We start from the raw sequence: 13,232 nt of genomic DNA, 5'->3' as shown, positions 1-13,232 counted from the left end.
GTCCCACCTGAGTTAGGATAAGTTCCAGTTCCACTGTTTCCGGGATATCGCCCAGCTGTACCACTGTCAGGATGACCATCACTGCCAGTACCGCGATCTTGATTTACATTGGTACCGGTTTCACCACCAGGATAGTTTCCATTTCCTCCTGTACCACTACCTAGATATCCTCCTTGTTGCGTCCCACCCGAGTTAGGATAAGTTCCACTTCCACTGTTTTCTGGATATCGTCCAGTTGTACCACTGTTTGGATTGCCATCTGGATTTACATTGGTACCGGTTTCACTACCAGGATAATTTCCGTTTCTTGCTGTACCACTTCCTGGGTATCCTCCTTGTTGCGTCCCACCAGAGTTAGGGTAAGTTCCAGTTCCACTGTTTTCTGGATATCGCCCAGCTGTACCACTGTTAGGATAACCATCACTGCCAGTACCGCGATCTGGATATACGTTGGTACCGGTTTCACTACCAGGATAATTTCCGTTTCTTACTGTACCACCACTACCTGGATATCCTCCTTGTTGCGTCCTACCTGAGTTAGGATAAGTTCCAGTTCCACTGTTTTCTGGATATCGTCCAGCTGTACCACTGTTTGGATAACCATCACTGCCAGTACCGCGATCTGGATTTACATTAGTACCCGTTTCACTAACAGGATAATTTCCGTTTCTTGCTGTACCACTTCCTGGATATCCTCCTTGTTGCGTCCCACCAGAGTTAGGATAAGTTCCAGTTCCGCTGCTTTCTGGATATCCTCTTGGTAGCGACCCTCCAGAGCTAGGATAAGAATTTCGTCCAGTTGTCGTACCACTATTTGGGTAAGTGCCTTTATATATCTTATGAATATTACAATCGGTATAGATTCCTCTTTCATGCTCCCTTTCTGAATGTGTTCTCTCGTTATCAGTTTTATCAGCACTCTGACGGACTGGTGTACCGCTATCGGGTACGTTACTGCTTTCTCGGTCAGTAGTATAAAAACGGCTTCCACTTGTTGAATATGTTGGTCTATCCCTACTATCCGGATTCATGCCTTTACTCCTGTCTGTATAGTACCTCCTTAGAATACCACCATCTTGATTTCCTCTATTTTCAACAGTGCCATCTACTGGATACAGTCCAGTACCTCTCTCTTTATTTGTGTTCGTACTAGTACCTCTTTCTGGGTAATATTTTGTTCTTGTGCCATCATTTTTCGGGAGGCTGCTATTTCGTTTGCCACCATTTTGTGATCCAGGTTCAGGAATATGAGTACCGAAATTGACATTGTCGCTGTCTCGGCATAAATGCCAGCCTGGGAATAGATCTAATATAGTACGTCGAATAGTTGAATTGTCAACAGTGGGACTGTCATTGTAAGTTCGTTCTCTTTGCTGTGTATAACCGGGGTTGACGTCTGTTGTTTGTTGTCGGGGGTAACCATCCATGCCATCAGAAGAATAACCAACATTATAACCTTGCCTTTGATCTGGATACTGGTTATAATAGTTAGTGCCTGGGTACCGATACTGACTTCCAGGATACATGCCGTTGTTATAATATCCACCCGTATTTGGTGACTGTTGAGGATACCATCCCCTTGGTGCTGATGTATAATATCTATTATTGTAAGAATCGCCATTATTTGTTGGGTATCTCATTTCCCTTCCAGGATACATTGCAGTGTCAGGTGTTCTTTGGTTGGAATAAAAGTCGTATCCACTAGGATAGGGACCGTAATTAGGCTGTACTTCTCTGTATGGATACTGACTTGTGCCAGGACCTGGATAGAATCCGGTGTTAGGTCCTGCTCTTCTTGAGTAGCCGTTTACGTCACCTTGTGGGTATAAACCAGTCCTACCTTGGGAATACGTTCCGACGTTGGCTTGATCAGGCTGTGGATATGGTAAGAAACCTATTACTGGATACATACCACCACCACTGCTGCTACTACTACTACTACTGCTGCTACTACTACTGCTGCTGCTGCTACTACTACTGCTGCTGCTACCGTCTGCAGAGGTAGTTGTTGAAGTAGAATCTTTTTCGTTTTTATCACGAGGGACGTTATCACCTCGTGAAGATGATTTGTTTGGATCTTCGACTCCTCTAACTGGTTCTTGGTGGGAGTTTCTTTCATTCGTCACAATCGGATTTCTTCTTTCATTTGTATCAGGTAAAATGGGCTCATTTGTATCAGGTAAAATGGGCTCATTTGTATCAGGTAAAATGGGCTCATTTGTATCAGGTAAAATGGGCTCATTTGTATCAGGTAAAATGGGCTCATTTGGATAGGTCTCGTCTCTTTTAGAAGGAATCTCTTGTTTTGGATTCGGATTGAAATTTGTACCTCTATCAGAATCTGTTGGTTGAAAAGAAGGCTGTTCTCCTCTTCTTGAAGGAATTTCCCGACCAACATTTTTTCCATTTTCTTTGTTTGGATTTCTCTGAGTGTTTTCCCTACCACCATTTCTACTGCGAGTAGGTCCAGGATTTGTTACAGGGTGTTGTGGATCACTTGATGTAGGTCTATCTGTAATGTTTAAAATTAAAGAATGATTGAAGATGAACAATTTAAAAGTATTGTACTACTTGTAATAATTTTCCTCGAATTTTATTCGTTTTTTTGAATAGCAAAATACAGATAATAGTCTTACCTGGTTTCTCAGCTATGTAGCGTATTGTCTGCTCTCCGCTGTCGTCATCATTACTATCACCACCAGTATTCTGTTTAGCAACTTCGCCATATTTAACTCCTGTCGATATACAATACCAAACATTGTAATTAATGGTATAAATGATATAAATGGTTTTTATACCGCATCTTTTAATACGCTAGCTAGATAAAAGAATAGTAATAGTATTACTGTACCTCCGCTTTCACCACTGTCATCGTCATCACCGTCTGTGTAAGCGACGACACCAGTTCCTAAAGAAATACAAACTTCCAAATTAAAGGCTAACCAAACAAGTACATTGTATCATGTATATAAAAGGTAACAATACACAGGCAGACAAATAAAAATGTAGTAAAAATTAAGAATAAATGGTAAATGTAATTATTAAAGTTGACGCACCTTTTCTGATTTCACCGCTATCGTCATCATCACCTTCAGCAAATTCCTGTTGTAATGCTCCTACAGAAATACAAACTTCTAAATTAAAGGCTAACCAAACAAGTACACTGTATCATGTATATAAAATGTAACAACACACTGAACAAGAAGAAATGAAGAATAAAATGAACTGTGACGCACCTGCTCTGATTTCACCGCTATCGTCATCATCACCTTCTGTGTTAGTGACGACACCATCAGCGAATTCTTGTTTTAATGCTCCTAAAGAAATTATAAAACTAAAGTCTAAACTAGAAAATACAATGTATCATTTATATACAAATATTACAAAACACAGACAAAAACCTAAACATAGACTTGAAGTTGAAAATTATTAAAAATAAAAGCGAAACAATAGCGGTAGTTATGCTTATCATTAATATTTACGCACCTCCAGTTTTGATTTCACCGCTATCATCGTCATCACCGTTTGTCAATGCAGCACCAACACCGCCAATGAGTTCCTGTAGCAGTTCTTTTTCTTTTAAGGAAAGTGAAGCGAAGTTTAATTATTATAGTGGCCTGGCGACCATTACGCTAACTGTGCTGTTTTGCGATTTGAATTTTGGCAATTTCATTGTCGAATCATCAACAAAATGTATTTTATATTATATAAAAAAACTGTAATTAATAATGTATGTATACTTATGTAGTCATGATATAAATATTATGGGATGGTATCGTATTTGTAATGCGCTTTATAATGAGCATTACTCTTTGTGCAGTTGTCCCTTACTTTGTGCAGTTGTCCCTTACTTTGTGCAGTTTCCACGTACTTTCGTTTAATAATACCCCGAATACGTATATATTGGTTATTGAAACATAAATATTAAAACTTTTTTGTGTTTACCATGTTCTTGATTAAGTGCGCCGCCAGGTTCAACTGTACCGCCTACCAATCGTGCGATTACAGATCCAATGTTTCCACCACCACCACTATCATCATCATCATCATCTAAAGACAATTTTTATTTAACTATTCACCATAAGATTCAAGTACCTGTTTTTTCAGCTAATTGTCCATATATGTTATTGACGCTCAAAGAGACGCGCGCGTTCAAAAGCTGATAAAAACAGCATGACTTGTGTTTACGTTATGTATCTTATTGACGATAGTTAATATTTAAATTTCTCACGTACCACTTTCATGTCCAACAAGTTCTCTCCATGGCAATGATGTTACCTTCGTTGTAAGAACTACCAGTATTAATAAACTGCGCATGTGCATCCCTGTGTGTTAATATTAATATACTGATAGTTAAAAAGGTGTTATTACCGTACTCAAACCCGTGCGTGCGTCCGTGCATATGTACAACTCATAGTTTACGCGCTCAACATTCCTACCTGGCATATTATTTTTTTAATATATAGTTTGAATACCGTATTAGCTAAATGCAGCAATACGTGTTGCGCAAAATGTATTGCGCGCGTGTTTTCATAACCGCTATACCCCTAACGCATTACTAACTTAAGACAACGATTGATTCCTAATAATAACAAGCATTTAAACAAATTAACTTAATTATAACCAAGGTTAATAATTGTTTAACTGCTACTTTAAAAACAATATTATAACAATAATACACCTGCAAAGAATAATTTAATTTTAAAATTGCTATTATTATTATATTTAATAATAAATTTAATATCGCTTACCGTGACACTGTGTTCCTTAATTGTGATGGAAGTTGTTGTCGACTTATTTTCTGTTTGACTAAAAAGTTCACAAACTACTCTTTATACCCAAGAAGTTGGTGTAGGTAATGACGTCATACCTTGTAGCCTGGAGGTACTTATTAATAATTTAAATGGATAATAATTGTAAGGTCTCTTCATAATCCATTGAATTTAGCCTTATCTTTAAATAAATGTCGGGTTTAATTTTGTCTGGATGTTAAACCCTAGACCACTCCTTTTTACGTGCGTAAAACGTTACTGATAACTTGCTGTGTGCCTCCCTTTGGGACATGAGTTTGCATTACCTTAGCAATAGCAATCGGCAGACGACCGCGTTTGTGTACGCGCGTACGTCACAACGTTATCGTTATCGTCTTTTTCTTCATTATTTTGAAGATGAAAGTGTTTAATTGGTGCTACTATCAGGATGCTTAATCCTTCGGGAAATTACCCATGATTGATGTAATTTCTTTAACATCATTGGTCAATAAAAGCACAGCACATTGTAACCATTTCATTTTGTAATGATTTTTTAATCAATTATTCATTGGTTATAATAGTTGTTAATTATTAATGATACTACCAAGAGTGCTCAGTGATGTATCTCCACATTTGAACATATTTGTGATCATGGAAGGTTAGGGTATACGACGTAAATAGCTAATAATAATAATAATAACGAAGAAATTGATGCTAGTTCTTCAAAGAGGTCGAGTTTTACATTTGTTTCGTGCCTTTTCAATGCCTTTTGAATGTGTTGACAGTAATAGTTACCAAAGTAATTTTCGTAGTTTACCAGCCGATTCCTTTGATTGGAAAGTAAATAGATACTTTTCTAATACATTTTAAAAATTAAATACATAGGTACATGACCTCTATGCGCGTTGTTTATTGCGAATATTTATTTGTAAAGGTTATTGTATAATACTCACAAGGATTAATTTCTTAAAACAATTTTATTACCAGACACAGACTTTCGTTTGGACAAATGCCCGGATGTAGTTTCAAGAAACGTGTTATGTCTGGCTAAGGTCATTGATTTGTGATTTTAATTAACGAGCAAAATTGTTTACTTAGGAAAACTAGTTTTTAACAAGTATCATAACTTTTTGATTGTTTTGAAACTTTGTTGAAAAAATAAACAAATTAAATTATAATAAAAAGTACAATGGCAGGTGAAGTGCTTGCAGATAAAAATCATACAATTTCAGTCACTGCACTAGATAGGCGTAATAATCTAGCTGTTATATTGGCCTATAAATTTATTGATAATTTATTCTTTAAAACAAAAATTAGCATCATTAGGCCTATTTCTGTTGTGTTACATTATTGAGTAGTAAAATATGTCTCATAAGAATATATGCAGGGACGGATATTCTGGCCATAGAAGCTCCACCCCTAACTCCCTTTCTGATGCAAACAAAATAAAAATATTGTTATTATTTTTATTGACAAATTTCTAACCCATATTCTTTGCTGAAAACGTCTTCCAATGTCAACCAGTGTAAAATAAAATGTGTAAACAAAGTCTAATAATAACTTTCTTTCTAATACTCTAAGTTTAATGTTACATGGCCTAATTATTACTATTACTTTATAACTTTTGCATAGAAAAAGCACAACTAGAATTGTTTTTTCTGCTTTGATTTAAACGAATACAAAAATTGTTTCGTACAAACAATTAATTTAGATGGTGGTTTGGTTTGCTTCAACTAATACAATTGGTTCTACAAGAAACTGGAGCATTGCTGGAATTTGACTATTTAAACGTCTGGTAGTTCAGTTGTGCCAATCTCTAAGATTTCAACAACAACCACCTCTTCCTCCATCGGTACTTCCGTTGCTTCTTCTTCTTCTATTACTTCCATTGATTCTTCTTCTTCGGGTATTTCCACCACAGGTTCTGTTGGACGTTTCTTTTTCTTCGGAATGTCGTCGGGACATCTTCCAGAATGAGCAACCTCTAGTTCCGGAGCGACGCGACAAGCGCGTCGTCGAACGGCGCACGCCGTCGTGTAGGTGCGTCCGTCTGTCCCACAAACCTTTGACAACTTCGTTCCTGTTTCACATTTTTTCGGACAGTGGTTTACTTCAACAACTAAAAAAACAGAATAGAGCAAACTGTACAAATCCATAGAATAAGTCAATCACAATAACTTAAAGCGGGGATTTAGTCTGAAGTGTAAGCTATTTAGAAAGAATGAAATATTTGAGTATTAAATACGCGCTTGTGTGGCGTCACTTACCTCTGCATTTCCGGTCATGTGCTTTTTCCAGCATAGGCAAATTCATTTTACATTTGCGACGAAGCAGATGACAGAGATGCCGATAGTTTCTATGGTCATTTCCACAAATAGGACCGACGCTGGTGGTATTATCTGGACATTTCCTAAGAAGCTCTTGGCAATCCAAGTCTGTCGGCTCTGCAGCTACAATGTATACATTTGAAACGGTTAATAAATATCATGAAACAAGTAATATTTTGAGTCAAACCTTAATTTTTTTTTGTATTATTCATTTTGAGAATAATTTAGATAATGTATAAATCTGTGTATGTAAACGCATGGTTCTGCATAAACGGCGTCCCATAATATATGGTATGTCTGCTGCCACCTATAATTTATATTAATAATAATAATAACAGGATTTTTATAGCGCACATACCACCCAAGAGTGCTCAAGGCGCATATATGGTCAATGAGGTAGTTTACATCTTATTGGTTATTTAATTCGCTCTTAGTTATATTAATATTGTAAAACCGTACCATTATTTATTTAACAACATCTTTATGCAGGATTACACAATCCGGTAAAAGAAAACCTTTTTTTGCATTGTGGTCTTGTCTTGAATACAAAAAAATAAAAAATAAAAAGTTTACTTGTTTTGTGAAAAAAAATTAGATATGTATCTAGCTTTAAATTAAGTAATTGTTGGGGAATATTTAATTTCAGTTGGTAGGTTATTCCATATTTTTTCGCCTACAACTTTAAACGACGAATTCATCTTACTAATGGTATAGTAGGGTATTGTTATATTTACCATATCAGAAAAGTACACATAAAAGAATAGATTTAATAAAAAGGAAAAACTCACATCACAGAACTCAGTATTTAACTGAAATAAGGCCTTGAAAATGTAGTATTAATTATCCTCATAGTTAGAAAAGAGCGAATTAAATAACAAATAAGAACTACCTCATTGACCATAGATCATAAAATAACGAATGCAAAATAAGATATAAATGTCATGCAACTTACCAATACTCATAACAAATGTTACAGATATAAGTAACAGAAGAATATTAGCGAACGCCGCCATTCTGTCGATAGATACGGAAATAAGTCGAATTAGAATGATTAAAATAATTGTTTAATGTTTTATTATTTATTAAACTCAATTTCCGGTAAAAACAATTCAATGAATACGCAAAATTAATATTATAATTACGCGATTGTTTTCTATATTTATTTACTTGTAAATCTTGGGAAAATAATTTGCTTACTGCATCGATTTGAAAATGTTTATAGTTATAACATAGGTAACGGTAATAAAACATGCGCATAATAAATTGGGTAGTGCAGTGGGGCAGTAGCTTGGTGGTTAACGTGCTTGCCTTTCAATCCCAATTAGGTCCAGGGTTCAATGCTGACCTAGTGGCAGAGTTGTAACTCACGACTCTTTCAACTCCACTTCCCAAGCCGCAAATGATACTTACTAGTACTAGATACTAGTTTATAAGCAAGATAAATTATAAAATAGTTTATCCATCCTGTAATTGGCGGGGTTGTGCTCGGTGTTGGATGCATACGTATGAAATAATAATAAAAACAAAAGGAGTGAACGCATTGTCTAATGTATCGAAGACTATGGTATCCGTTGCGAACTGACGAATTTTTTTAAAAAGTATAAAATATAGGATCTTACGTTAGTACAGTAGTATTAATAGTTACAGAAGTCTACCGTAAATCATCTATATAATAAAATAAATTGAAATTACCTTTTATAAGAGAAATATTCAACAATCCAACTAATTACTGTAGGACCACCAGGCCTCTAAGATGCCCAAGTCGAGTATGCTCACCCAAAGTTAAATTCTCTATTTTAATATCATATTCTTTTCTGCATCATTACACCCAAGTACTTTTGGGTTATTCAAATAGCATGTTAATAACAGTGACGTTTGATGGCCTTTCAATATGACCTTAGGATAATTTGAGCAACTGCCAACATTATATATTTTTTTATAATAAAGAAAGGAAATATTAAATACTATTGAAAATGTATACGTAACAATTGTTTACTTAAAACGCAGAGTCAGGCTATAGCCAGTATATACGGATCCGTCCCGCTAGATTAGTAGGCCTACTGTACTTAAGACCTCTAGGCATACTGTACTTAAGACCTCTAGGCCTGGTCTATAAGCGTGGTTCCCACTAGAACGCAACCGACGACGCAATAGTGCTGCAAACGTCGTAGGTTTGATTTTACGCAGGCGGGGGAAAACACAATTATTAGAAGTGCATTTGCTTACGTTGCGTAGATTGCGTTACGTTGCGTCACTAGTGGGAACCAAACTTTAATTTGCATTGCGTACGTATGACCATTTGTATTTGCATAACATACACGTATGATTTGTCATTGCTATGTTACCAGTGACTACAACATGTGTCCTTGTTCAGCCACCGTTAAATAAGGGAGGAGTGAAACTTCATTTGATAAGGGTGTTTAATGCTATAATTGTATCTGGGTACCTTAACGTGAGTGGGTGCCAAATTGATGTGAAAGAGAAGAAACTGTAACCAAGTACAGTAGTAGTAGTAGTAATCTGTGCGAAATTATATTACATTGTTCAAGTAATATGTATGAAATTTAACCCAGGAACTAATGGGTAAGTATTGTAAACACAATCAAATGAAACTGCAAATGAAACTGCCAATTGATTATGTTCTGATCCACCCATTTTACGATGTGTCCCCTTTCCATCCTGGTTTTCACGAAATATCTCAATGTAATATATTCCCGGTTGCATAACAGCATTCCAGCTACGTTTATACACTAGGCATAGTTGTTGACCCAAATTCACAGCGTGTGAACTGTATCGCCGGATCCTGCTTTCACAATTTCTTCCTCAAACAATTATCCCTGGAGATTTTCCAAACGTATTGAAAAATAATTTGCCATGTATGCTAAAATTGGTTTTTCATTTGCCTATTTTTGTTTTTACTGTCCTATAAATTAATTTGATTTTAATTATGATCGTGAATTTGTGGAGAGCGACAGTGGTTTCATCCTGACAACACACAAAATGATTATATTTGATAATACACACAATTTAATTAATGTTTTATTTGTATCAATATCTTACTTAGTTTATTTACTGGTAAAGTATTTCAAATCTTAAAATAATCTTTACTAGGAGGCAACGAATTATACAGAATATTTGTTTTTGATGACTAACTTTTACAAGTACAAAATATATTGGTCAATAATTTCTGTAAAAGAAATCATAATCAACTAGATTTGCTTTCATGTATTTATCACGAATTCTGAGCCTTTTACATTTCTTCCGCTTCTTTCTTAATCCTAACACCACGTGACAATCTCCTTTGTATGCTATGTGTAAGTTGCTGTTGAAGAAACATTTTGCTTGTTGGAATGCGCACATGTTTGGAAATGTAGTAAAGTATAAACCGTTTGTCGCACATATGACATTATTGTAATCGGTACAAGCTAAGTTGCATAGCAGTGCTGGTTCTGAAAATAGAAACATCAATAAATATTGATAATCATGACATTGAACTATTGTGTAATTGTATAAGTTACTGCTGCTGATATTGTTATTGGTTATTGATTTTCGTATTGATATCATTACTGATTTTTATTTATATTTAGGCCTAGTGTTTGATATTTATTAGTGATTCCGTTTTGTGATAATGTTAGTTCGTACTTATATGTCCATTATGTGGTATGATGCGGTATCCTTGCTATTTCTTTAAAGATGTATTGTCCCCCAAAAAACATGAAAAATAAAGATTAATTAAATCAGACTCTGAATAGGATATGTTTTAGCTTTAATAAAGTTAATCCCTTCCGTAAAAATTAAAAAAAAACGTTTTCTCATATAAAATGACATAATAAATGGTCAAATTCAACCAAAACCCATTGGCTGGCAGCCAATTTGACTATTATTACATTTTTTCAGTAAATAATTGTTTTGCGATTTAATTTTTGTTCAAAGTGGATAACTATTATGTGACATTAAAATGGCATATTCAACAAACAAAAATAAAAATATTTTTTAATGGGGACAATATATCTTTAAGAATGCAATACAAATATAATGTTATAAAATATAAATATATCAAATTGCAGGTGTCCCTTACTGATTGGGCCATCGAGAAGAAGTTCAAGGATTTTGTAAAATATTTGACGATCTAATTATGAATATCAACGATTCAGGAAACGTACTACAAAACCTGCTACTGTTTTCGGTACTATTTTCCTACGCAATAATGTATTAATTACTAATTCAGAAGTAATTTAAGGAAGTCAGTTTTGAATTGTTATCTTGTTGAAACTATATAACTTCCTGTTTAGGCCACTGCTACGATATTTTATACCAAATCATAATTATTGTTGAAAATTGTTGTCACGAATGGTATGAATTGTTATTTTTTAAAAGTTCAAGTAACTGTAGTTCAGTAGTTATGATTTATATTTATTATACCGTTTTGTGAAAATATACAGTTTCCCGTGTAGGCAACTCGCAATGTGTAATCGTGCGTAATACAGGCCACCACTCGTAGTACGCAAGCGGATGAATACGTTACTCCATCAACTCCACAAACAGGTGCTGATTCCAGTGGACACTCTTCCAGACATGCTTCGGTCGTCGGACCTGGGAATACTAGGATAATATGATATATAGATTTACCTTAAAAATACAAATAGTTTATAAACAAAAAGGTTGTATGATTTGGGTGAACAATTTTGTAGGATTTTGATGAACAATTTTTGTTTCTAAGATAAATATATCACTATAAAGTGTTTTTGTGTGTATGATGTAATATAAAATACGAAATATAATAAAATAGTTACCTGGTGGCACTAGTTCAGTAGGAGGTGGAAGAGGTGGAGAAGTGACTGGTCTGGAGCCTAGTCCTGGTCGAGCGCCACCACCAGGTCGAGATGGGGGTCGTAATGGTGGTTTCATAGGTCCCCACGGTCGGGGAGGAAAACGTGATGGTTTATCTTCCTTTGAATCTGATTCTTCTTCCGATGATGAAGATTCAGTTTCCTTAGTGTCAAAGGATAATCCGGGATACGACGAATATCGTCCCCATGATGAATAATCACTAAAATCGTCATCATTTTCTTCACTATCACACAATCTTAATATATCCAGAACTATAGTTGTAAAGAAAAATTATTATGCAAAATACAAGTTGAAGCTTCCTTACAGTGACACAGTGTTATTGAAATGTGTTCTTATAAGTTTTATACTTTAGTTCCATTTATTTACACTAGTAAGGAATTGTATTAGTAGGCCCTACCCTAGTACAATTGTATAAACATTATGCATTGAGATTTATTATCTAGTAATCTATCCCCAAGATAAAGTTTATTGGTTATGGAATTTTTCATAATTCTGTTATTTTTTTGAACTTTATTTTGACCTTCATGTGTACATTCCAGGGCACTGATTGGTTACCGAAATTCAATTTACACACCCATCATAAAAAAGTTTTAGTGTTGTGTTCTAGCATCGTTTTCTCTTATCTGACATTTTTAGCACAACCTTTAAATAGTTTGGTGGGTGACTGAAAACACGTGACTATAACATCACATAATTGTCGATTGGAATAATTTCAATTGTTTAAAATTTTTTAATGTGATTTATTTTTAATTAAGCAAAAACTTACTTGACCGTCGTCTGCGTGTTTCAATTTCTGGTAGTAATACAGAACATATCAGGAACAAGATCAACACTTTTCCAGAGTTTTCCATTTTCTACAACAATCGAGACTTCTCAGGTTTTCGCGATTGCTGCCAAAATTGTCAACGAAATAGATGTGCAGAGAACTCACCACCAAGATCAGGGACCAATCGCTGAATTACTACGCGCACGATTCCTAAAGGCATCCTCAGCAGCAAAACGTCAGAATGTTGTATCATACGAGCAGATTAAAGACCATCTACTACTCTGCGTGAACAAAATTAAAGTTCTTATGAAGAAGTGATCAAAAGCAACAGTACAATAAAGTGTAGCACTGGTTGATCAGAAGAAGTGCCCAAAAGCAGCAGAAGGACTAGTTAAAAATCTTCAAACATGAAACTCGAAACGAGCAGAAGTATGAAGTCAACTTTCAGATGATTCAAATCTATGATGTGATGTGTTAATGCAAGTTGGATTTGTTGAAATGCGTGGTTCAATCATTCAGATGTTACGATATTTGTCA

At 35.2% G+C, this 13,232-nt stretch overlaps 1 protein-coding gene across 1 annotated transcript; it reads right to left on the bottom strand.

Annotated features, from left to right (window-relative positions):
* Nucleotides 1-5,291: 5,291 nt before the first annotated feature.
* LOC144855219 (serine protease inhibitor dipetalogastin-like) lies at nucleotides 5,292-12,801 on the bottom strand. Its single transcript, XM_078713028.1, has 8 exons — nucleotides 12,696-12,801; nucleotides 11,872-12,180; nucleotides 11,501-11,680; nucleotides 10,262-10,527; nucleotides 8,771-8,826; nucleotides 8,031-8,092; nucleotides 7,019-7,201; nucleotides 5,292-6,870 (listed from the first exon to the last, which is right to left on the bottom strand). The coding sequence occupies exons 1-8, from the start codon at nucleotides 12,778-12,780 to the stop codon at nucleotides 6,536-6,538; spliced, it is 1,476 nt and encodes a 491-aa protein (XP_078569154.1). The 5' UTR covers nucleotides 12,781-12,801; the 3' UTR covers nucleotides 5,292-6,535.
* Nucleotides 12,802-13,232: the final 431 nt, after the last annotated feature.

The sequence above is a fragment of the Antedon bifida genome, chromosome 11, assembly GCF_963402885.1.
Source record: "Antedon bifida chromosome 11, ecAntBifi1.1, whole genome shotgun sequence".
NCBI lineage: Eukaryota > Metazoa > Echinodermata > Crinoidea > Comatulida > Antedonidae > Antedon > Antedon bifida.
This window is presented reverse-complemented; position numbering and strand designations above follow the sequence as displayed.